Here is a 26,130-nt window from a genome sequence, read left to right as displayed (position 1 = left end):
GTGCGGGGCCCGGGCGGCCGGGGGAGGGGCCCCGCCGCCATCTTGGGCGAGGCGCGCGCGGGCGGGGCCGCGGCGCCGCCATCTTGCGGCGGGGGCCACCCTGAGGGGGCCGCGGGCACCGCCCCCCGCCCCGCCAAGTGTTGCGGTGCCAAACACTGTCCCTGCGAGACACGGGCAGCCACTGGCCAGCCGAGGGCCCAGTATGCAGTCGGGCTGCTCTTAGGGGACACACACACACGCAGGGTCACCTGATGTGAAGGCAGAGCAGACTCGCCAAAGGGATGCACCAAAGCTCTTTAAGTTGCTTTCAAACAGAAATGGCAGCCAGGACTCTGCAGTAAGTAGTTCAGTGCTTCATGGGCAAGAGTAATTTCTCACCCCCCGCCTGATGCTGTTGAAAAGAGCCTTCCATCCGAGAAATGGTTCTTTACACGGGTTTGCCTTAAAGTGAAATAGGCCATGGAATATTTACATTTGAGAGTAAGTCAGCAAGGCACACTTTGTAGTTGAAGATGGGGCTTTGAAGTGTTATATTATTATTAAAAACAAGTTGGTGGTGGGATGAAGTCTTGAGAGGCAAATGTCAGACTCTCATTTGCAGTGGGGTGGATTATGTTGTAGGAGGACAGCTGGAGAAAGAAGCAAAAGACCCTCAGATGAAGGTAAATTTCTGCCAGCATTTGGTACTCAATAATAAATAAATACAGATCTGCCTTTGCCCTTTGTATTGCAAATTAGATGAGAGTTTCAGTGTTTCCCACTCATAAGCATGATTCTTAATTTTTAAGTCTGCACGTTTTAAACCTTACTCCTGTCGTAACTCCATCCAGCTCAGTCAGTTGACTAAGGCAGAGTCTGCACCCTTTAACCTGGAGATAAGATTAGAGGCTAAAAGGGTTGCAGGACCTCCCTCCCACACTATACATGAAAAGGACAGTGGCAAAATTGTATTAAAGGAGAAAATACTTGTCAGTGAATGTCAGAATATTGTGTAAGTAGCTCCATTCTGCAGTCTTTTAGCCCTTTTTTTTAGAGGATGCATCACTCTTGGGGATGCTCTCAAAGCCTCAAAAGCTCACAGAAAGCACAAGCCTGATTTCCTGTACCACAGGTAGAACATTTCTTCATGTACTTTCTCCCTTCTACATACACATTACTACCATTAGCTGGCAGGTTTTGCCACTGCCATTTATAGTGCACTCAAGACTCCTTTTGAATTCTTTGTCTCCTCTACTCAAGACAAACCACGCTATTGTGGTGAAGAACAGTTGTAATGGAAGTGGCAATGAAAAAATTTGAGCACTTCTAGTCTTGCTGCTTAAAATAACTCTAGGCACCCTGACTATCTTTTAAGTGCATTGGACAATTTAATCCAAAATTGATGAGAGGACAGGAGTCTGAAAGAGATGAGCTTTCTACAACCTACCTTAAAATAATGAGGCAAGTTGAGATAAAGTTACAGATTTAAAGGCAAAACCCATAAAGCATATTGTTGCTTCCAGCTTTCTGGGTGGTTCTGAGAGTTATAAGAATAAGCTGGGGATATTGTGGACAGAAGCGATAATTTTTGGAGCTTGTAATCAAAGAGCATCAAACATATTTTGGCACAATCAATACGCTTAACAAAGATGAATGGAAAAACACAAAGAAGAGAACTTTGTACCAGGAAAAGCCACAGTTCAAGTAGTGAATACTTTGGATCTTTAGCCGTGGCTCAGGAAAGCCAGTGAGTCCACCTGTGGCACCTTGCACAGTGCTGTACCCCCAGAAACAGGTCTAACTGTATTTGTACACATATTTAGGGGAAATAATTGGAGGACAAATTGTAATCTTCTAATGAACGTGCTTTTGACAACCTGTACCACTGATAAGACACAGAAATTAGTGTTTCAGATTTAACATGCAGCTCCTGGACAGAAAGGAACAGAGATCAGTACCTGGGCGTGCTGTATCTGTCCAGGTAAGTGCCAGTTACAGGGAGATGGTTATTTCCCTCAATTTTGAGGATGTAACAACTTTGATGATGCAAGATTATTATATTATGGGGTTTTTTTTTCATATTCTTGCATCCTGTTCAATTCCAGAATTAACTTTCAGGTCTATACATGTTCAGTACTGGAACGTGCTCTTTGTAGCTGTTGAGGAGTTTATTTATGCATTCTCTTCAGAGGGCCAGAAGAGATCATCCAGAGAGTCAAACACACTTTTACCCTTCTAGATATCCAGAAATGGCAGCAACAATTCAGTTAATGGGGTTTTTTGATGCTAAAGTTGTAGTACAAGTGCAGCATATAAGCATCTAAGCAAATTACCATAGTTTTTTTCTTGCACAAAAACTTGTCTTTATCCGTAGCTGTACGTACTTTGCATTTTCCCAAACATGTGACACACCTAGTACTGAAGTTTGATAATAAATCTAAATAAACTTAAGTTTGTTACATACTGCTGTACAAAGTGTTTGACAAAAATATTTCTGAACTGGCCAGACCCCTCAAGAATACAGGAAGGACATCATAGAGTTAAATCAACCTGCTCAGGCTTAGCTGTGCACAAACAACATTTACTTGTTTGTTTGTTTGTTTTTAAGGGTCCCAGGAGGGAAAGGGTTTTATGGTCCACTATACTGGGATAAAATTAAATGCATTGAGAATGGACTTCTGACAAAGTTTACTTGAGTACAAACGCTCTGGCATAAATAAAACAATTCTTAATTGTTTTGAAGGTAATAGACACCGGGAGCACAAGGAAAATTTTTCATCTTAATATAAGAGAATTTTTTTTTCAGAGAGAGCAATCGATGCCTGGGAGAACCTCCCCAGAGACGTGGTGGAGTCCCCATCACTGGAGGTTCTCCAGACACTGTGGGGAGGGAGCTGGATAATCCCTTCTGGAATCCCTTTTCCACAAAACGTGGGAGCAGGGGATCTTTTGAGGTCCCCACCAGCCTGGGGTGTTGTGTGAACATCACATACAATTTATTTCAGTGGTAAAGGTTGCTGTCTAAGGGAACTGGTGGTGACCCAGGAAAATCATGTGTTCAGAGAAGGGAATCTTAGCCCTTCAGGAAAGCTGTTACCATTTACTGATGTTGCAAAGGGAGTTAAGATCCGAGTCTGAAAATAGTCCATTAAGAATTTTAATGGAAGGACTTCTACCAAATGGCATGTTTGTAGATTTTAATCAAAGCCTTTACCATCCCGAGTTAAAAAATTGCAGTGTTACAGTGCAGAGAAAGGGCGGTAAAGTCTGTACAGCCCCTCAGTAGTGAGTTTCTGTCACATCTCTCATCTCTTGTATACATTTGTGAGACTGAATGCCCTTGGAACTATTTTGTTACATTTGTGTTAAAAAGACCTGTATTTGACAAAAAGTTGGTGCATCCTGAATTCCAGTTAGTCCTAGAATGCCAGAGAGCTGAATCCTGGATATTTTCCACACCACTGCACTGCCTGTTCCATGCAGGAGTTTGAAAAAAAAGCCTTATTAAGGTTGATAGTTGTTCATAGCTGTTCTATATGAGCAACTAAACATCTTTTCCTAACAAGTAGATAGTAAATCTTTCTTCCAAATTGTCCCATTTGACACTTCAAAATTAAAAAAAAAAATAAGAAACAAACAACACTTATGTTTGAAAAGGTGTATTGGAAGGAAGCCCCTTTGAAAATTGTTTTGTATGATCATAGTTGATGCTGAAAATACAGAGAAACACATTTCTTGCAAAAGGGAGAAAATTTAATCTCTTAGGAGTATGGTAGTTTCCTAACTAAAATTGGACAGATTTGGTTTCAAATGTTATTACTTTTGGTTTTACTTAATCATTTAGCACTTGACTTTAATCAGAAGCACTTACCTGAGTCTTACAGTTCTTTAAAGAGCATAGGATATTTCTTATCTTTTCCTAACCAAGCATAAAATACACTTTTCTTTCGAGTTATCCCATTTGAAGAAGAAAATATGAATGTTAGTTTACTGTGGAGGTTTCCTGTGTAGGGTTAGAGCAAGCTGTAATGTTTGTATAATTCCTCATGATTCATGGAAGAAAAAGGACGTAACTCACATTGCCCAGGGCCCACAAGAACAGTGGCCCTGCATGAAGGCAGGTTTTGCTTTCTGTTTTTGTTTTTCTGAGTACCCAGCTAGTCAGAGCTCACAAGAGCTAGGCCTAAGGAGGGTTGTTATGCAGTGCTACACCTGAGCCACTTATTTCTTACCCTCACAGAACAAGGTAATTTGCAACAGCCCAACAAATCAACAAATCCCACTCTTGAAATCTGTAGCAGCTGTAACCCAGGTGAGTCCTTACAAGGCTTTCTTCTACTGGGGAGGTGAGTTAAGGTCTAGCATAGAAATGTTTGCTTGATGAAGCACAACACTGGTGCCTCATTTCCCAGAAGGGATTCCTCAAGTGAAGGGAGTCAAAGTCATCACCATGCAAAACCAGACTCTGTGTAAAACAAAGGGGTCACAAGAAACTGAACTGCTGACTTGTTATGCCACAGGAAACAAAGGTTTTACTGTCCTGGGCTGCAGAGTAAGGCTAAGTCATGATGCCTCCAGCAGCAATTCAGGACTCCTTCAGGAGCAAACAGCAGGGAAGTTTTACCCAATTACATTACAAATGGAGATATACACGTGGTGTAGCAGGATTGTAATGAATTTTTGGCCTGGTATAAAAAGACATTTTCAAGAATTCAACTGTTAAGAATTTTGTATAAATGGTGTATATCACAAGAGCAAAAGAGTATCCAGAAGTAAACGGGTTGGACATGGAACTGGAGGCCCATCTTGGGAATTGTGCTCCAGCCAACGGTTATTGAAATAGTTGGGTTTGAGTTTCCACATTTTAAACATTTTTCCAGTGTGTCGTAGATTAAAAACACAGATGGAGATTGCTGGTATTTTATTTTAGACTATGTAGGCCGTTTCTTGAACCAAAACACTACTTGAAGCACTATCTTGCTCGTGTTTACATAACATTTGAATACGATGCTTGTTCTGATGTACAAAATGCACCGAAAGTACACTATTTTGGTGAATAACCTTTTGAAGATGTAAACTGATACTAGATATTAAATATTAACACCAGTAATCGGCACAATTGAACAGCAGTGAAACCCTGCCATTCTGTAATCTTTATTAGGTACTGGAGTACTGCAGAAAACTGTAACTGTAGCACCAGCAAAAAAGCTTATTTGCAGATTAATTGATTAACAATACCATTTTAATAGGCATTGTAATCTAAGGCTGTAGCATGTTAAGAACTTAAAAGCAACCACCTGTATTACATCAGTGTTCTATTACCTGCATCATTTATATAAAAAAGGACTGAAGTCACCTCCAGTACCTGAAAAGGAGCTGGAAACCGTTTCTCATGGACATCTCTTCCTCAGCAATGATGTTCTTCGATCTGCTCCAAGTCTGGAAGTACCATTCAAAATCCCCTTGCTTTCCCAAGACACCTGTGCTCTGAGTTCCTGACTGACACCAAACCCTGGAACATGTAGCTCCGTTGAAGGGTTTAATAGCACAGTTCAGAGAAGGCCTGGGGCAGGTCGGGAGATGCTGCTGTAAAACCCCCGTAATGATTATCCTCTAAAGGAGCGGCGGGTTCCATAGGAAGGGGTCAAGGGCTCCCTGTTGGATTACCACATCCAGCTTCCAGGAACTAGATGCACTGTGTCACACAGTGTAGCTTCTTTCCAGGGCATTACTGAAGCCTGGGGATAGCAGCATTTTTCTGCCCTCTAGGAGATTGCAGTTGTCAGGAAGATCATTGTAACAGCAGCTTTTGCTGCTGCACTTGCTGGAGCAGGAAGAGAAGCAAATATATGTTCCTCCTTTTCTTCAGATCTAAACAATAGGAATTCTGTCCAGTAGTGTTGTTCTGCACTACAGTGTCCCAGACTAAAGCAGGCTCGTGCTGAGGTCTGTTTTAAGGAAAAAACCCCACCCCATACCCTCTGACTTGCAGGAAATAAAACCTGGACTGTTTCCAGCAGCTGGGAATTAAATGCCACAGTAAATGATTGCCATAAACTTGCTCTGCCAGACAAGTAGCAAAGAGAGACAGTTTGTGAATGTGCTCACAAACTGTTTTGTCCTTTTGAGTCAGGAGATGAAGTTCAGACTCTTCTGGTTGCTCCTCTTGCCTGGGCTCTGCCTAGGACAGGTCAGTCCAGCCTAAGCTAAGGCAGACTGAGAACAGCAATGGGATTTAGGCCTAGCCCTTTCCAGGGCAGAAACCCAGCTGACTTTTTGGGTGAACCCCCCCTAGTCCTGTAGGGCTGAGGTAATTAAATACCCTTGTACATGTGACAATGGTTATTAGTGCTAAGAGCAGGAAAGAAAAATTAAGCGACTAAGTGCAAAATAGAAGTATAAAATTTATTTAAAACCACCCACAAAGTTCTGTGTAATCAGGAATGATACAATTTGTAATAGTCTTTTTAAAAACTCATGACAAGATTTAAAATATATTTTCAATTACAGTATTCATTTAGCCTTATTCAGTTAGGACAATAAAAAAAAAAAAAAAAGAAAGTTTACGTTCTAAACAGATGAGACACACAAGAAAAATAGAACAGAACAGACAATTTCCACAACAACAATTTTTACATGTATGTTTCAATACTAGTATCAACATTTCAATGCATCTTGCTACATAAACATGAAATCATGTACAACAACTGCTTGCACCAAAAAACATAGCTTAATTAGATCTTTCAAGTAACATGCAGTCACAACTCACAAGTCTTCAAGTACTGCTGGTAAGGGTTCCCTTGTCTGCAAAGAAGATTTTAAGGTTCCATTTCTCAGCCAGCATAACTCTTCACAGCTCCACCAGCCTCAGGGAGCTGTGCTTAGTTATACTAGGAAAGAATCAGGCCCCAAATGTGTTTTTTTTAAGAAAATAGGTAATTTTTATCCTTTTTTCCTGTAAATACTGTGACATAATGAAGTGCTTTTTCTTTCTGATTTTTTTCTCCCTGTACATAATCTTTTATTTAAAAAATGTTAAATTTATGTTCCAGATTTCAATACAGTAGGTTGGTAACTGGAAATAAAACTTCAAATTCAAAGTTGAAAAATAAATATCAAATGCATCCCAAAGAAAGAAAGAAAAATAGAGAAAAGAAGAGAGAAGGAAAGAAAGAGTGACTCTCTTACCTTTGCTTCAGCACACTGTTAGTTTTTTAACTTTGCAAAGCAGGAAGGAATTAATTGGCCATAGCATTTCAGTACAGTGTGTCCTTACATATTAATGTTCTTAGTGACAGTGAATTCCAATCAGTACTTGTGACCTGGTGTGGTACTGTCACATTATGAAGAGCTGTCTCTTCCAAACTGAACAAATAATCGTGGAATAATTCACTGCTAAAAACTGAACTGAATGTTTGCATTGGTTAGAACTGGCTTTCATTTAGTGGTATTGGGATATCCCATTTGTTTTTCTGGCCTACAAATATCTTTGCATTTTGAGGACCAGAGATTCATGAAGTTCAGCTGCTGCCTTTGGAGTTGCATGGATTAGACAGGCATTCACAAAGCTGGTACAAAACCTGTTCTCATTAGGCTCTGCAGTATTGCTGATGTGTAAAGATTTAGGTATGAAAGTATATTTCCTTTTCCTCAAACGTTTTTTTGAATGAGAAGTTTGCATTGCCTTGCATTCCATAACTGCAGTTATGGAATATATAGGGGGCTGTTGCTTCCACTGGCAGGGGAAGCTCAGCAGGACTCAGCATGCAGAGCAATGCCCATGGTTTCCCTGGCAAGTAGCACCACAGTCAGGGCAGGCAGGAAGTGTTGGCTTTTAGCTTTGGGTCCCAAAAGTCCCCCAGTGTGACAACAGCACACAACACTGCACACCCTGCTGGCTCTGCAGGCAGGGCAGATCGTCACAACCCCACTTCAGATCAGCAAGGAAAAGGGATCAAATTATGATAAAGGCAAGCAAGTATTTTAAGCAAAACTACCAAATCTTAAAAATGGTATTACTGACAATTCTGTGAGATTTCTGGGCTGGCCATTACCTAGAGGCACAAATCTTTTACCACACTGGCTTTGGAGACAACGCTGGGGAAAGGACAGCAAATATAAATGGATACTTTGAACCTAGTAAAACCCAAGCCAGTTTCTGTTGAACCTGTATTTCTAACCTAAGAATGATGGGGATGTTACTGGCCTGTATGTGCACAGTAGGAACACCATGCAATTGATTTCAGCTGATTGTACAGATCAGTCATTTGGTAACTTTTGATTTATACTACTGACCTTTTATACCATGGTCAGTGTGATGGCATAATCCAAAGGGCATAAGCTAAAGTGACATCCATTTAAGGCCCCTTTATCCTTTCACTGCAATGCAAAGGACAGTAGTATAAGTGAGAATCAGGGCCTTCATTCTTATTTTAAGACCACTCCCATACCCTAGACCCTTTTCCATTACAACATCATAATAAAAAATACAGATATACATGTAAAATACTGATCAGGTCACAAAACTTTCCACGACAGTATCAAAACGTTGTGTGGCAACAACTGCAATACTGAACATCAAACTAGCAGTTCCCTTGCTCCACTGCCACAGCACTTCTTTGGAACACAGTTCATCTGCTGTACCTGCTAACCCTGTAGAGTAAGTGCCAGACCTGTCCTCCTCCTTACACATGGAGCTTTTGAGGTGTCCCCCTGCATTCTGTGACTCTCTGAGGAATGATGTAGGGTGTGCAGTGTTGAAAACAGCACCTTTGACCAGTCACACCCGACAGAGCAAGTCACCCTCAAGTTGTTTAGCACCCTGGTCTTGCATTCAGTGCAAGAATGCTGTTGGAAGATTCTAGTATTTGAATACAAGTGTGTGTGGAAAAATGCCATATATAATGGTCCAGTAGAAGAAAAGAGGAAAATGCACTGTTTTAGAAGAATTAAAGAAAACAGCATCGAGAAGCATCTTGTATCTTTTAAAACTGAAGTCAGCAGTATGTTGGGATGATGAAATGGGGAATTGAATTGGGAAAAGAATCCTAAAATCTTTATGTCTCAGAAAGAGGGAAACAGCGATGCGGACACCCTGACACCCTTTAACAAAAGGCAGCAACTACTTCATTATTTTCTGCTCAAGCTCCATCAATTCCATTTGCTGCTACAGAGGAAGAACATCTTTTTTCCAGGGAGTCCTATGTTAGTTAAGGCATCTAACTTGCACCATTTGGCGTACACCATACCTGGGTGTCTCACAAGGACTGTGACTGATCTAACCAGAAGATGTAAAGAAACACTCCTGCTCTTTCAGTCATGCAGGTTCTGCAGCAGCTGTTTTATGTCAGGAACTGGGCAGAGCTGTTAGAGTAACTCAGAAGACAAGAGGCATTCCACAGAGATGCTGGAACAACAGGGAAAAAAAACTAGTACAAAAATCCTGTACTCTGAGAGGGGATGACATTTCCTTCTCAGGGGTCAGCAGTTTTTTAGTCTTGCAAACTCTCTTTTGTTTGGCTACTTACAGACTGTAATAACTACATCAAGAAATGTAAAAGTTAACCGGAAAACTGATTATTTGACTCTCTAAAAGAATGAGAAATGTTTTAATAGGGAAGTAATCAACAACCAATTTTTAACCACTCTTCGGGAAGTGATCGTATATATCCTGGTGCCTGATCAGATATTACTATTAGAAATCCTTGGTCTTTCAGGAAACCTCAGGTGTAAAACTTTCCTTTACATAATTATGATTTTGTAGCAACATGCTAAAGCAGCATATAGATAGCTTGTGAAGACTGAGCAACCATCAGGTAATCCCCAAAGAGACTGAAACCAGTTCCAGAACTGTTCCACTAAGTAGCCCCATTCCCAGGATTTTTGACACTGTTCACTCTGGTTTAGATTACAGGCGAATATAAGTGTGTCACAGACTAAATAAAAAACGTTTATGACTTTAAAGTCAGATGTACCAAAAGAAGTGTCAATATAAAGAAGTACCCTGGCATACAGCACATGTACAGAGAAGGTTGTCTCAAAAAGCCAACTGTACCTTACTCATGCTGTGCATAGATTCATGGAATTGTTAAGGTTGGAAAAGACCTTAAAGACCATCAAGTCCAATCAGCATCCCATCAGCTTTCCATATTCTCTATCCTGACAGAGGGAAGGGGCAGCAGACTGAGGATGAACGCGGTGCTTGCTACATTTGCCTACACAGATCAAGAAAGGGTGACCAACTCTCTCCCTCCTTTTTTTTTTTTCTTTAAACCAGTATATGGAGGCAGAGACCAAAGGAGAGATTGCTGCCTCTGGAGGAGCTGTGGAAAGAAGTAAATTTGTACATCTATCCACAAGGAAACATCTTCCTGGTTAGAACAATGCTGTGACACAGATATTGCAGTACCGTGGTGTCACAACAATCAGTGGCAACTCTCTCTACCACCTAATTTTATGGAAAGATATTCCCTCTACACTTCCTCCTGCAAGTCAGACCAACACCTGATAAAATAAAGCAAGCCAGAACTTCCAAGTGTGATTGGACTGTTCCTCATCTCTAACTGTGTTAGTTAAGATCAGATCATCACAGGCAGACAGCTTTCACACAAGAAATAAAACACAACTCTATGAAGTAGACATCACCAAGACCCTAATCTGAATTTCAGGGATCACAACAGTCCTGAAAGAGAGTTTGTCCAACGCTGCCTGAATGTAATTGCTGTTAACATAACCAAAGCGTGGAAGTCACCAAGAATTTAGTTTTCCATATATCTGAGGGCACAGTTATTTCCTCCTGATGACCTAGAAATTATAGGATTTCTGTGGAAAAGAGAACAACCATATATATAAGTGGAGTACAAAGCTGATGACTGCTTGATAAACGGAGCTAATTTCAACATGGGAGAAGTTCCATGGGAAGTGAAAGGGCAAGACTGACCTTACATTTTAAATATAAACCCATGAAGATGCAACTTTCCTTAGCCTGCTTCCCTAACTTCTGTCTCATTGACCAACCTGTCAGATAAGACAAATCACAAGAAGCTGTCAAGAGCTCAAGCCTGGAGCTGGTCTGACACAGACCTGCCTGGGACTTGAGGTGCAGGAACTGTCTCACTACAGACCTGAATCACTGTCACGCTCCAAACAACACCACCTCTGTGTTTAACCACAAGTAAACATTTACTCCAAATCTCTTTCCATCTGTTCTTGCACAGCCTGTTCATAGTGGTAGGGCTGCAAGGCTCTTGACTGGGCACAGACTTGGGTCAGCTCTTGGCTGTACCATCCAGTTAAATAGGGAATTGCAGTAAAGCCTGATGAATGAGCACTCAGCAGTCAGCAGGGCTGCAGCAACATAAAGAGCACCCAAATTTAGCTTAATACTGCAAGGAAATTAAAGAGGTCTTTAAAAAACCCCACCAGTTGTATATTACAAAGAATCTTAAGTCCTAGAGAAGTTGTCATTTGCCCATGCTTAACATAAAATGTGGCATAAGATACTACAGGTATTTTCTGTTCTAAGTCTAGAGAAGCACTGTCATAGGTAAGAAAAGGACTTTCACCAGCAGTTATTCCTAAGTAAAGGTTAGCTTAGAAAGTCCTTTAAAAAAAAAATGAATACAACTGTTACAGGTAGAAAGCTGCAAGTATTTTAAGTTCCAAAAAAACCTTCTGTGACTAAAGTATGTATAGAAATATATTTTCTTGTTTTGTGTAATACACTGGCATGTGAAAAATCAGTAAATTCCCTATTTAATTGGACATGACTGCAGCGACTCCCACAGGGACTCAGGGAGTCAAACAGAACCAGCTCCTGCAACAAGCACTGCTCCTTCCTTCCAGAGGGGAAGTGGAGTGCTGCTACTGGACCCAGTGGAGAAAGGGATGAGACATTTCTTATGGAAGTCAGAGGTGCTGCATGTTGGATCAGGACAGTTTTTGGTAGCACACTGTGAAAAATGATCCAAAGGCAAGCACGCCTCAGCACCAGCCCAGACCTGAATCCATGTACTGGTGTTCCATCCAGAACACTGTGCCAGCTCATGGAAACTAAGTAGAACGTGCAGGTCTGATCTAACCAGCTACCTTAATTTTAGATCCAGCTCCTGGTCTGGCCATCCCAGAAGGGCTTGGTTAAGAGGTAAGAGCAAATTACAAGTGGCTGTGTGGGCAGCAAAGGAAAGAACTGACTCACAGAGTAGCAAATCTTAAGAGACAAATACTGTTATAAAACAATAACATTACTGAAAACAATGCAGTTTGTGTACAAGACTGATAAATATTCTGAAGTGTTACAAGAATAGCACAGAGTTGTACAAACAGTAAATACTTGCATTTTCTATACTGCAGTACAGCAATAGAAAAATACCAGCTTCTCCAAGCACAGCCTGCCCTGTGCCCAGCCAGCCTGGCAGGTAGGACATGCTGGAAAAGCAGCTTAGGGGACACATAGTCAAATGAAGAGCACCAGGAGGGATATGTTATTGTAGAGATGAGCTATATCTTAGGTGAGTAATGTTAATGAAGTAGTAACTGTGAGTTTAGCACCTATCAGTTAATAGCTTAACTATTATGTTAAGATACATGTTTCTCTGTTAGAATTGCCATTTCAAGAGAAGTTAGACCTGGACTACCTGTGTTTGAAGGGATCCTTTTAGATCCATCCTTCAGTGCCTCACTTCTTAAAGGAAAGCTGCTGGTTTTTCAAAGGAACATTTTTATCTTGAAGTTTCCATAAGTTAAATATGGGCATTTGTAGAAGATTCAAGTAAAAATGATCCACTTTAATGGTATGAACATTTGAAAAGGTAAAGAGATGGCTCTGTAACTTACTAATTTTGTGTAGAAAATGTGTTTATCACATGGGAGTGCTGAATTACAGCACTAGAGAAACTAAAGCTGTCAGCACTACCAGTGAAACCAATAAACTAAGCTCGTGGTGTGGGACCAGGGCTTTCAGAACAGCTGGGAACGTACAGTACTGCTCACTGTACGGACAGCTGCCACTCCTACTGATCTTGGGCTCACCAGAAACAGACAAGGGTTACAATGGAAGTCTAAGGCACACAAAATACCGTAATGATTTGATGTATACTGTATATTACGTAGTCAATAAGCATAAAACTGCTGGTACAAAACAATGGCATAATATTGGTTCTGTTTTATTATTTACAATCCCTTCATATCCTCTATTTGAGCTAATATTAAGCTTTCAACTAAAATTTGCAGCATACCCGGTTTTTACAAATTTTACTTAAAATTGGTAAGAGACAAGGAACGGGTTCAATCCCTCCATCCTGTGCCATCAACAGCTTTGTTAATCTGAACAGAAATGTGCGGAATTGAACCCGGGGTCGTTACAGAGTGATTGGTACTTCAGCCCTCGCTCCTGCAGACACCACCCGTGTGCACAGGGTGCAGGAGCGCAGGCTCGTGGCTCTGCAGCCACACCGGAGTTGTAGCACCGAGGTCTTGACTGGCACCAGGTGTTAAAAACACCACTGATGTACTTGTCGTACCAGAACTGTAAATAGAGTGCTTGCACTTGAGCTTCCCCAGGAAAAAGCACCTTGTCTGGGTTTAAATAAAGCAGCTCTAGACAGCTGCTACACCCCTACACAGCACCACTACAGTATAATATATCAAGTATATCATCAGTACGTTTGCACGCTGGAACTCTCTGACCTGGTTCTACCGCCAGGCTGCCCAGGTGGGGTGGACGTGAGGGAGGAGGAAGGTACAGCTCTGTGTGAGGGCCTGACCCTACAGCTCTCCCAGGAGTCCTGGCTCCTGTGGGACAAGGTGCAGGATGAGGTCAGTCCCTAGCTAACGTTTTCATTTGGTAATTTGTTTAAATAAATAAGTTTAAAAAAGAAATACATAGGAGAGGAGAATCAGAAAGAAGAGTGGGATGCTACAGTATTTAAAAGCAATGGAGTGTCTGTTTTTCCTCTGATTTAGCAAATACTCGTCTCATGATATGTCACTTTTTCAACAGAAATGTAGAACATAAGCTTCATATGTTTGGAAGAAAGGATACAACCCTTTTGAAGAGAAATGTATAAACTGCTTCAAAAATTTACAAAACATTTTTGTAAGAAAACTGAACTCAAAGTTGATGAATATTACAGATAGGTTATTCTTAATGAAAAATTTGCTGTTAAATATTAGAAGTTTAATAATTTTCCAACACTTCATATTTTCTCCAAATTAATTTTTTTTCCAGAACAGAATAAGGCAACTCTAAGGGGTACTTTTTTAATCCCAAAACAATCCTACCCCTGAGGCATTAAGAACTTTTGGTTGTCATGTTAACTTAGAACGCTCCAAAGGAATGAGACTTAAGCACTTATTGCTCAAAGAAACCATAATAAATACTGCCTGTAAAAAAAGCAAATCATGTTCATTTCTCCCAATAGCAACACATGTACTGACCAGACATCTCCTCGGTTCACGTTTGTACACTCTCTTGAAAGGAATAAAAAGGTTCTGTAAGTCATAACTGTTGTTTATATGCAACATAAAATCTTCAATGAAAAAGGGCAAGTTAAAACCAACCACATACGCTGTGAGCGCACATCCTGCAGCTGTAACAACACGGAACTCTACACAGCAAGAATAAAATCACTTCTGTAGAGTATGCACAAACCTTAGACAATATGATCCTTAGACTATACTATTTCAAGTTAATTTTAAAAATAGAAAGTGCTTTTAAAATATATATTTACAGCTTAAAAACAACTTCCAGCCATCCTTACCAATAACTTCATTTTATACATAATGACAAATCTAAAGAACAAAATTCATTGGTTTTCTAAAAGATTTATCTGTAATTTGGACTATATAGCAATGGTTGGAAGTTGTTAAAGCAATGGCACCATGAAGTAATAATTCAGCTTATTTATTTTTAACTTTTTGATGTGGTTAAGCACCAAGAGCTGTGTAGAGCTATAACTGTATAACTTGATTTAACACCATAAAATGTGAACCTGTTAAAATCCCTATAAATGATTTTTGTAGTAAACAGACTTTATTTAAAGCACCAAAATATAAATTCCTAAAGGTAATAAACTGAATGATTCAATCAAGGTTAATAACCTAAACAAAATCTTTTTTAGAATGTATTAAAACTATACAGCTTTTCTTTTTTTTTTTTTGCTTAAAATGTGCTTGAGCACCACCAAATGTTAAAGTCACAGTTTAAGAAGAAATCCCCCCCCTTTTTTTTTTCTACCTCAGCCTTAAAATGGTTGAGATGAGCAAATAGTAAACGACAGGAGACTTGTTCTTTAACAGCACCTTAGAGAACCACCGTGTGACCCTGCGCCAGGAGGGGCCCTGCCACCTACGCCCAGTGGTTGTAGGGCCCCGCCACGCGCGTCAGGGCGTACGAGGACACCGTGATCACGTTGTCCTTGGTCACTGTCAGCGCTCGGCGGGAGGGAATTTGGTTGAACTCATTGTCTTCGTAAAAAAGGTCTCTGTTTTCACTTGGTTGCTTTGCTTTCCTGTTGCTGGAGCTCAGTTCTGAATTCTCCGTTCCCAGTCGTTCCGCTTCTTTTTCTTTCTCTTTCGCCCTCTCGGCCCTCTTTGCTTCCCACATGTCTAAACCGTGTTTTGGCTCATTTAAATTTTTGTGTTGGTAGAAAACTAAAGAAATTCGTGTGGGATGATTCCGGTTGGGTTTTTTGATCGGTGTGGTAGCGTGGAGTTCCCGTCTTGCACATTCAATTAAGATAGAACCATGAGAAGGTGCCACAGCAACCCCACCAATGTCATCGTCCAAAAAATTGTGCTCGCTGTCTGACCACAATTCCTCAGCCTTTTCTTCAGAATCAGCCGGGTGTCCCAGTGCACTGCTTTGCTTTTCCTCAATACAGTCCAAGTCACACATCTGTCCTCGATGGGAGCTGCCCTTTTCCACCGGGCATCCATGGGAACAGTCGGCTCCGTTTCCGACGGCATCCGTGGCCGGAGAGCTTAGCGGTACTGACAAGTCACAAGAGCTGACAATCTGTGAGGAAGAGCTGTCCAGCTGGAGCTGACAGTTCTTTTTGTCAGGCTGATGTTCAAGTATAGTGGGCAGGGGGTCTGTGTGGGCTGGGGGGCCTGGAGCAGTGACCTCGGGAAGCATCGGTGGCACCCCATTCACCTTCTCGTCCAGCAAAATTCCAGTATAATCCTTGACCGACACATCGAAGCTCTTGCAGTTGACGTAAGGTGTCACGTGAGGTTGCTTGGTACTGCACTCAAAATACCCGTAGGGAACTGAAAAATCTTGTTGAATGTTAGTCACTGCTGTTAGGCCAGGCTTGTGTGCTAGAGATGGACAAGGATGTAAACTATCCACCTTAAAGGGGGAGGAAGCCGGGCACTGCTTTAGTAAGGAGCAATTTTTAGTAGTGTTTGAAGTATGTTTCATGGCATACAGGTGATTGGAAGTCTCCATTTTTATTCCAGGTTTTAAAGCATCTGTTTTGTTCCCTGGAAGAAATGCACACCAAAGTGTAAGTACTTTTTCTCACTTAATTCATAAAATACACCTCTTAGAATTTCATACTTGTTTTCTAACATGAAAAATGTACATGATGACTACAGATTTTTCAAAATGGTTATTTTAAGCTTTTTAGGATTATCTCAATGACCTTAAGTATACATATAATAACCTTGTTGAATTAACACCTTAACCTTTTCCAGTCAGGCTGCTGGTATATAAAAAAGAGAGGTATTTCTCAAAGGGATGAATAAAATAAACAGAGAAAATGAAATAACCACCGAGTCCTGATCCACACAGCCCAGTCCTACCCAAGAGCTTCCCAGCAGTTGACTGCTGGTCTTCAGTTGTTACATTATTGATGAGATTCAGCCTGTCTGAAATTAAGCCTGTGAATTAGTAAAAATTCTGGGCTGCCTTGACCCCATATTATGACAGAAGAAAAAAGTTTGTTTATCTTGTCTGTCACAGCCAAAACAGTTACTGACTTACAACCACTCCTGCAATATCAACTTACAACTGCCTTTAAAAAAAGGAACTGGCAACATGCTCCAGGTAAATCCATCCCTGCAAAGCGGGATCCTGTGATTTGGGGTCTGCCGTCTTCCCATGTAATTGCCTCACACGAATCACTTCACACCTTTGTGCAGACACTTGTTCAGTCCCTGTCAGCTCTCTAAGCTATTTCTAGCCACGGCAGCCCTGCTGCTGGGCTTGGCTGTGGAACAGCTCCTCAGTAACTGAATCTCATCATGGCTATGTTCCATCCAGAGACCACTGGATCAATGGGAAAGAATTCCATCGTCTTGGATGGGCTTTGCATCATGCCCTGCAGTTGCTTTACCTGTGTTTGGCTGGTAGACTGGCATCCCCCAGAGAGCTCTCAGGTACTGTCTCTGTCCCTGTTTCTTCTTTGTTCCATAAATACACAGAATGGTTAATTGCTTTACCCAATACAGAAGAACTATTCTTTCTTCTACTCTGTCTTCTAATAATTTATAAATAATGATGGATAAAAACACATTCCTCCAATAGGAATGCAAAAAAGTCAAGGGATAAATTACAGACGCAATAGTTAGTATGCAAAAACTGAAGCTGAGTGGGACATAAGGAAGCCACAATGACTCTTTAAAAAAAACTTTTCTATGAAATCAAACACAAAGCATTTAATGGAATTAGAACAGCTCCCTCCACACCAAGGCCTCTCACCAAGCTGGTGGTCCTCTCCTGTTCTATCCAATATGGGCCAAGAAGAATTGCTGATATTTACGGAGACAGAAATAACTTTTCATCTTTGATGTTTATTTGTCCCGAAAAATGTGGTTAAAAAACAGGACTGTGCAAGGGAGGAAGTAAAGCCTCTGTCATTAATACACATTTCATACTAATTTAGAATTTCAAAGGCCTTCAGAATTAGAAAGTGTAAAAATTGACAGTTGTGCTGCTTGCAGTTGGTAAAAGGTGCATGACAAGTGCGCTGTTTAATACTTTCCCCCAAGGCCTGGGCCCAGTGGGGACTCAGACCAAGCCCTCACAGCTGTAGGTGCTGCCAAGCTGACTCAGGCTCCTCCCCACCATCCTGGCTGCCAGGTTAGGGTAGGAGAGAGGACGAGTCCTCCCTTATTCCTTTCTCATTGCCAGTGCTCCAGATGTGAAGACATGCACGTTAGAGGGGTCTCTCAAGCTTTCCAGCTGGGCCATACTGCAGTGGCTCTCAGGTGAAGGTCAGGTCTCTTCCAGACAGACAGATTACACCTACACAGTGGGCAGCATGGCATAGTCTTGTGACTCCATCATCCTCCAGGCTGCTCCAGAGCCTGACAGCCTCACATGGCTGAGCACGTGGCCAACAGTATCTACCACCCACGGGAATCCCATCTGACTGCATGTTCTCCACATTCTTTTTCATGTTTGCAAAACCAAAGCAATATTCTCAACTCTTGCCCTCAGCAAACCAAGTACTCTACATTACATACCTCAGTTATTCATACCTTCCTCTACAGCTGCAGTGTTAAGTATCTTTTCATTCTCCCATCAGGAGAAAATTTAATAGTAATATCTGATTTGCTTACTAGCCTTGAGCAGTGCTGCTTACGTAAAACTCTAATCAGGATTTTTTCCATTCTATTTTCTATTATTATGAAAAGATCCTGATTAATCGTTCCCTCTAGTCTACCATCAGGAGTGACTACTGAATAAATAGCCCAGTTTAACTGCTGTCTCCCACACCCTCTGATCCTGTTTTCATACTAAGTCTACCATTCTGAGCTACACTCCAAGTTCCCATTCCTGAGGACTAAAATAATACCTGCCCCTGGCAGAAAGGGAAGAAGCAATTGATGACTGATCCCCTGTAACTGCAAGCCCTGCACATACAACACTGCAGTGCTCCATATCCAGGGTTTACAGATCTCTGCACTGTACTGTGGGGCAGGGCAGCAGGGGGGTGCTGGGGTGTGTGCCCAGCCCTCAGCCTGTAGGACTGGAGAGAGCACTGAAGAGAGGTACAGAAACACCTCACGTTCCTGTCCGGCAGAGCCCAGCACTGCAGTGAGCTGACCTTCCTCTGCCACTGCTGCCTCTGGGAGTGTTCACACAGGCACCCCCAGCACCAGGGGCCATGGGCAGGTGTGGGGCTTACAGTGCTGAAATCTGCTTTGGGGAACTCCTGTGTCAAAACTTCATGACAAAAGCTGCACTTTTATCATAGAAACTAAATATTCTATTCACATTCTTATTTTTCCATCCCTGAACAACTTTCTTGCTCATAAAAGTGTTTCTTCCTCGCTCTGTACCTTACTTTAATCACCAGCCCTTTTAAATTACTTCACAAAAATAGTTCAAGTCCAAACAAATGATCTAAGTTGGCTTGTTTATGCAGTTATTTTATTACTTTTGCATGTTCAAGGAATAAAGTTCTGTGTTCCCAAGGCATATGGGACACCCTGGCTGTTACAGTATTGGTTAAGGCTTCCAGGTGTGGAAGCCATGCCTGCTGCACCTGCAATGTCACGTACAGGTAGGTGGGCCATAAACCTCTTTCAGTCTTTCAAAACAACACTGCAGTGAGATCAAACAATTTCAGGATTCATTCCCAAACCAGAGCCCTCTAATGCTTCTGGAACTTCCAGCCCAGCCCTAGCATGGAGTTACTGTGTCCCCAGACATGCATGTGGATGAACTGAATGTCTCTCTAATATCCTGAGCGTCAGCAATACTGATTTTCTGGTTCATCAGTCGCCCTGAGTCCCCTACTGAGACAGAGTGCTCAGTGCCATTACCAAAGTGTGACAAATGCATTTTTGGTTTTTTAAATGTTATTCCCCCAAAATGCAGACATTCTTCTAAATACATTTAGCTGTCATTTCTTCCCTTAAATCTACCTCTATCTGGATGGTTCTCATGAAATAAAATTACAGCAGGTTGGCTAATTTTCCTCTCTTCTTCCTAACAGGAAGAAGAGTGCTTTAATTCCTTTTATTTATTTTCCCCCTGATAATCAGAGAAGTCAAGTCCATGGCTTCTTCCACCTCTTCCTTCTCTTGTACTTCCCATTACTGCACAGTCCCATACTGTAGTTCTACCCTGGGAAGGACTAGCCCAAAATCCGAGCCCAGGTACCACAGTGTACATCAAAGGCACCTCCACACAGCTCAGCCCAGTCACAGTTCTCATGAAACCGAGCGTTGAGGAGCTTTTCCCTCCCTCAGATGTGCAAGAGGCAACACAGGATCAGAAGAGACTGGCAGGATTTCATAAGCATCACTCACCTAAACAATGCAAAGCGTTGCCCAGATTTTCTGGGGCTTCGGTTTTCAGCTTTACCGGTGTTGAATACTTTTTATCTATTAATGGCTGCTTTTCACTCGGGGTCCTCCTCGTGTCTGGTTTCTTTTTCTTGGTGGCTCTGAGAGGCTCAGCCAACATCCGCACTTCCCTGGGGAATGCTGTGAGCACCTGGATGGCCCCGGCTTTGATCTTGGCTTCCAGGCCCTCTTCGGTGCCGAATTCATCTGTTTGTGAGATCTTGTACAGAGGCAGCACATGGAGCTGTTCGTCACTCGGGATCACCCCCACGCTCCGGTTGTCTTCCTTCGTCAAGGTACAGACCTGGCAAAAGCAGGGACAGTGACAGGTGACCCCACAGACCCAGTGCTCGGAATACTGGGGCAGCCACCCCAGGCCTCACTGCCTGCTTCCATTTTATCGCCTCAGGGCTGTGGGGCTTTCAAATGTAAACATCTGACACACATTTTGTTTGATCTGTAATGACACAGAAAAGTTACTGGTACTTTTAACAAGATCAAGGCACATGTCTTGGACAGGAAAAATGAAGCTCTGGCTCAGCTTACACTACCCACAAATATATGCCAACCTTGGAAAATAATCTCAGCTGTAAATACAGTGTTAAATTCCTAAGCATTCCAATTATTTTTTAAATACATAAATACATCTTTGATGATCAGATTCATTTTTAAGGACTGTAAAATACAAAAAATTATTATTTTTGGACTGAAAAAGAAGTTTCTATGATCTAGAATTGGTTTTGGTTTTGGCTGGCAACTGAAAAAACCCACTGCAAACAGTTACTTATACTGCTCTACATTTTTAGCAAATCTCAGCTCTAACTCACTTCCTCTTTCAACACTTCCTTAAATTAACACCCTACTGTAATTAAGCCACAAGACCCAGGAAATATTCTGTTAGGCCACTGCCCTCCTTCCTGTCATTCTGGGTTGTGAGATCCTGGAGCCCAGGACAGTGCTGGTTACATCCAGTTTGATAAGGGCACATCAGAAATGGGTATAAATATTCCAACTTATTGCAACAGTTTCCTTATCACAATTGTAAGCTGAACACTTCCAGCAGTCCTGGAGTTCCAGCTGTTACTAACACTAACCCTTCCCCTTGAAAGCAGCACTCAAACCAGCAGGATTCCTGGTGTCACTCCCAAGGGATGGTGACAGCTCTGTGTGCCTTAGCACATGTACAAAGTCACCCTTTCCTGGGTTTACCAGTGGCATTCCTAAGGGACCACTACATCGTCTCACACTTCAGGTGAGCTGCTACTTCACAGGAGTTACTAACTACACACACAAAGGAATACGAGCACCATCCATCCAAGGATGGGATGATACTCCCTAAGTGGAAACATATCATTCCATCACTGTGTTGGCTGAATGCGATGCCTATCCTGAACAGTCAGTCCAATTTCCCAGGATCTTGTCACCCTGCCTAAGATTCCAGGGGAGGAGAATTATGTTGTTATTATTTGGGAGGGGAAAAAACAAAACATTTTTAATTTTACAGCACAGCTTTTGCATAAAGGCATCACACAGTTATTTCTAGAACACTGAGGTTGCAGAATCCCAAACTAAAAACCCTGGATCAATAAGGGGGTGGCTGGGGCTGCATCAATGGCTCTATGCAAAGCTTGGCAGTGGCAGAGCAGCAGCAGGAGGGGCTCTGAGGGGCAGACAAGGGGGAAGAGCTTTTGGGAGGCAGCTGGCAGGGTGAGGGAGGGCTCTGGGGGCAGCTGTAGCATGGCTGAGGTGCTGCTCCATGCGTACTCACCTCCGGGGCAGCCTCTGCACTACGGGAGAGTCAGAGAAAACAACCATTGTTCCATGAGCAGTGAATGGAGCTGCACCTCCAGACTCCCACACACCCCAGCCCAGCACCTTATCCCTGCTCCCACCTCGGCTGGACACGGCAGGAACGGGCTGCCTGCAGCTCCTCTGGATCCTGACCTGGATCCAAACCTGATCACTCAGCAGGGAAATTTTACAACTTGGAACAAGAGGGAAAATCTCCAAAGACAATTCGGTTTCTGCAAAGTTCAGTGAAATCTGGCTGAAATTTGCCAGCAGATTCCAAGTTACTTGGGAAAGGTGAGGGAGGGTCAGACATACAGAGAGCACAATTCCATATGACTGGTGTTCTCAGAAAGCCCAGCACAGCCTCCCCCTCTAAACTGAAATCAAAAGCAGTAATGAAATGAGCATTGAGGGGCCTGGCTCCCACTTGTTCTCATCAGGAACTGGGCAACTCCCACTTGTTTTTTAGAATACCACGTCCAGCCCGTGCCTAGCCCATGCACAAGTCCTGAAGATTCAATCTGGTCTCGATTATTTTGAAAACTGAGACCCTCATCCAGTTTGCTGTTCTAAATTTCCATGCAAAAGCCAACACCTTCCTTGGAACAGGAAAGCTGGAGAACTGCTTTGAGGAACTAAACAAGATGAGGGCTGTAATATATTGACAGAACTATGGTGAAAGTATAGTCAACTCCAACACACCCTATATTAAATACCGAGTTAGAACACATCAAAAAATTAATGTATATCCAAAACTGTTAAAAGCCTGAAGACCAGTACACCTACAGCCTAAATACCAAAAGAGCTATTTTATTATATGTAGAATTTCAAGGTGCCCCCATAATACATTTTAACATAAAAGTGAGGACACAATGGCAAATGGGTAATTGAAAAATTAATGTTATGGGGAAACCAGCTACAAATGAAGGCTGTACATATAAAGCCAGCCTTGCAGCTGAAGGTGGTAAGCCACCGAATGAAAAATACTTGCTTAAAAACAACATTCCAGAATTCAAATCTGTGCAAAATATTCCATTAAGAAACTTAGAGAGAAGCTTTTTTGCTGAGAAGTCAAAAGCAACACTTTCCATTGGTACTGAAACTGTGCTGCAAACTGCCCAAAATTAAACCCGAACATGAGAAAACCATCAGCTCTGTTAAAGGCCATTTACAGGGTGAAGCTGCATATCCTGCTATTCTGCTTTTTCCAGAACACGCAGCTAAATCATCCAGGATGCTCAAAGGCCACAGAAAACGCTGGCCAAGTGGTTTGTTTAGGTTTCCAGTTTCCAGTGTGTGTGGTGATCAAACCATTACCTGTTCTGGGTTTAGTGATGTCATGGTGAAACTTGCGTATTTATAATACTTTATTATTAATTTGTTTTAAACTTGAAGTGCACGAGGAACTCAATGCAATTCCCTCCAGAGATCTCCAGAGAAACATCTGTAGCCGCACAGCTCCCAGTGCATTATTCTGAGACTCTTTGATCTGCCTTTGTCCTCCTGAACCTCACATGTAGAAATGATGGAGCCTTTTCCACTGTGTTGTAAGAACAGATGTTTTAAATTCAGGTTTCAGCAGAGCAGTCAAACAGCCTTTCTAAACCTTAAAGATGGAACCAAGTTTCCTACCCACACCTCCCCTGTGCAGCTGGAGAGCAGAGTGGGTGTCCCTGGGCCCAGGTGCTGCTCCATCCTTGCCTGCCAGGACACACACAGACCTCTGGGCTTTTTCTGCAGCCGAGACAAACCGTGGGGTTCTGCTGGCCTGATCCACCCTGGACAGGTGTGTGCAGGCCAGGATTGGAGGTGGGATCCCCAGCTGTATTTTCCTTTGAGCACTCTCTGCCTCCCAGGCAGTGGCACAGGTACAGCACACGAGCCGCTCTCTGGGCGCTCACAGGTTACCAATGTGAACACGAAATGTTTCTCCATTTTCACAATAACAAAACTAGAAAACCCTTTACAGCCCAGAGGGTTTATCTTCTCTTCTCTTTGTTATAACCTGAAGCCCCAGCCTAAGCCTCTGGTTCTCCTGCAGCTCCCGAGGCAATGGCAATGTGGTGTAACCATGCGGAGACATCCTGTCAGCTCCTGCAAAGGCCTGGAGCCACGTGCTGTGACACAGCAGGCTGTCCTACAGAAGTACAAGAAGGGATGGGAACAGCAGAGGCTTTGGGATTTTATCCAAACTGGGAGCACTTAGTGGATGGATTGCTGACTGACACTACTTAGTTCTGCTGCCAGTAATAAATTACATATTGTAGCTGCCCTTGAAGCATAGATTTACCTTCCTGCGCTTCTTCCCAATGCCTCTGCAGTCTGTGTGGCTCCAGGGATTCCACACAACTGGTCTCCCATTGCTCAGCCTCAGCCCACATCCCTGTCAGGTGAGAACAGTCCCAGCCAGGGCCTGCACAGCCTTTGTGCCACAGCAGTGACTGAAGGGCATGAGGAGTGTGATCCTTCCCAGCTAATCCAGTAAAGAAACAGCAGAACTTCCATTTCACAGGCTCCATTAATAACTGTAAAGCTTCTCTCTGTGTTGCTCCTTTAGCTTCTATCCCCCAAGGAACACTGCCCCTGACACTGCAGCTGTCACGTACAGCTGGGCCCTTAGAGAACACAGAGATGACACAAGTGTCTGAGTAAAAATGAATGGTGTATTTATTGCCTTAAAGTTCTTAACAACAATTCATTGGCAAAAATTACTTTGACCTCTCTCAGCACATTAGTTTACATTTCTATAGAAATGTCAGGTGTGTTCTTTCTACTACAGAGCAAGCAGGGAACAGCAGTTTGTATTTTCAGCTTTCTACCAAAAGCAGCTCTGCTAAATTCAGGGCAAGACTCTGCTGGCCAGGGACAAAGTTCAGTCTCAGATCTCCAGTGATAATTACCAGTTAACAGTAATCCTCAGTTTGGGTAAGTTAAGATGCACTGTTTTCTCTTGTTTTACAGAAGGCACTTCCAAAACTCTCCCACTGCTAAGTGACAGCCTGATTTATTTTCAGAGTCACATACAAATAATGCAGCTGATCAAATACATACCTAGAAAAATCCAAGAATGCTTTTCTGAAGTTCTGGCAGAGGCAGTGGAGAGAAGTTATTACTGACAGCTCATTAGATAATATATTCTTCTAAGTGTAAACTCATTCGTTATCATTAACCTCACCCAAGTGTTTTGCTGTCTCTGGTTTAAGTAATTTGAATAGATTGTGGTTTTCCTTTACTTTGGGTGCCCTGCACAGCATTCCTTCCATACCTATGGGCACCAATGACAAGGGGAGAACACAAAAAGGTGTCACTTCCACCAACAGAACCAGCAGCATTCACCCATTTCACAAGGTATTTACTTGAACCTTTTTAGCCCAGAGGAGCTTTAGATTTTATAAATTAACCATTTTGTGTTGGAATAAGGAGGAAGGGAAGAAATCTTACCAAGTTGCCAAGTGCACTTGTGTAGAGATTTTAAAATGTAAGGTGTGATGAGCAGTGAAAAAAAATCAATCCAATTACAAGACAAAACCAGTAAAGCCATGGACGCTTGAGGTTTTTAAGGTAGTGCAAATCATTCTCCTTCTCTCCATTACCAGATTATCAGAGCAGTCTGTGTGAGAGCTGTCACCTCAGGTGTTGTACTTGCACACACTGCATTTTACAGACAAAATATGTCACAGTTATGTAAGTGACCCCTCCATCATTATGGCCAGTGATTTATAAGAAATCATCACATATTTTAAAGTGAGTCAGCAGCCTCAGAGCAGCTTCTGAACTAGACAGGACTGCAGGAGGTGACCAGACAGGTGCTGGGATCACACATACTAATTTCTTTTTCTGTTCTTACCACTACATTTCCTATAGCATTACCAGATTTGGTTATAAGCCAAAATTAGCAACCCTGATTTTGATTGTCATCGCAACAATCTAGACTGAAGCAAGCCCAGCGTGTCCTGCCACCCTGTCTGCAAAAAATCAACATTTTTTGCTTTAGGCTCCCAGTCCATGTGACTGTAACTGTGACACAGACAGAGAACAGATGCTGTGTCCTGTCCCCAC

General features: G+C 42.3%; 1 protein-coding gene and 1 long non-coding RNA gene across 17 annotated transcripts in view; one reads left to right on the top strand and one right to left on the bottom strand.

The window, feature by feature from the left end:
- Positions 1–76: 76 nt before the first annotated feature.
- On the top strand, positions 77–24,782 carry LOC116790114. 2 transcript variants are annotated; one of them, XR_004358266.1, is made up of 4 exons: positions 77–337; positions 16,441–16,487; positions 17,246–17,361; positions 24,113–24,782. It is a non-coding gene; the product is annotated as an uncharacterized LOC116790114 (long non-coding RNA). The 2 variants fall into 2 exon arrangements; XR_004358265.1 differs by having other exon boundaries at positions 23,467–24,782.
- The window catches only part of TET1 (tet methylcytosine dioxygenase 1), a 105,426-nt gene continuing 85,659 nt past the window's right edge, over positions 6,364–26,130 (bottom strand). For all 15 annotated transcript variants that reach the window (XM_032694795.1, XM_032694792.1, XM_032694790.1 and 12 more), the window contains 2 exons: positions 20,245–20,584; positions 6,364–16,464 (listed from right to left, as the gene is read on the bottom strand). In XM_032694795.1, coding sequence (XP_032550686.1) covers positions 15,326–16,464; positions 20,245–20,584 — 1,479 coding nt within the window. In that variant the 3' untranslated portion in view covers positions 6,364–15,325. The remainder of the gene's footprint in view (positions 16,465–20,244; positions 20,585–26,130) is intronic.

Source organism: Chiroxiphia lanceolata, chromosome 8 (assembly GCF_009829145.1).
Source record: "Chiroxiphia lanceolata isolate bChiLan1 chromosome 8, bChiLan1.pri, whole genome shotgun sequence".
Taxonomy (NCBI): domain Eukaryota; kingdom Metazoa; phylum Chordata; class Aves; order Passeriformes; family Pipridae; genus Chiroxiphia; species Chiroxiphia lanceolata.
The sequence above is the reverse complement of the archived record's forward strand: the minus strand, read 5'-3'. Positions and strand labels throughout refer to the sequence as shown.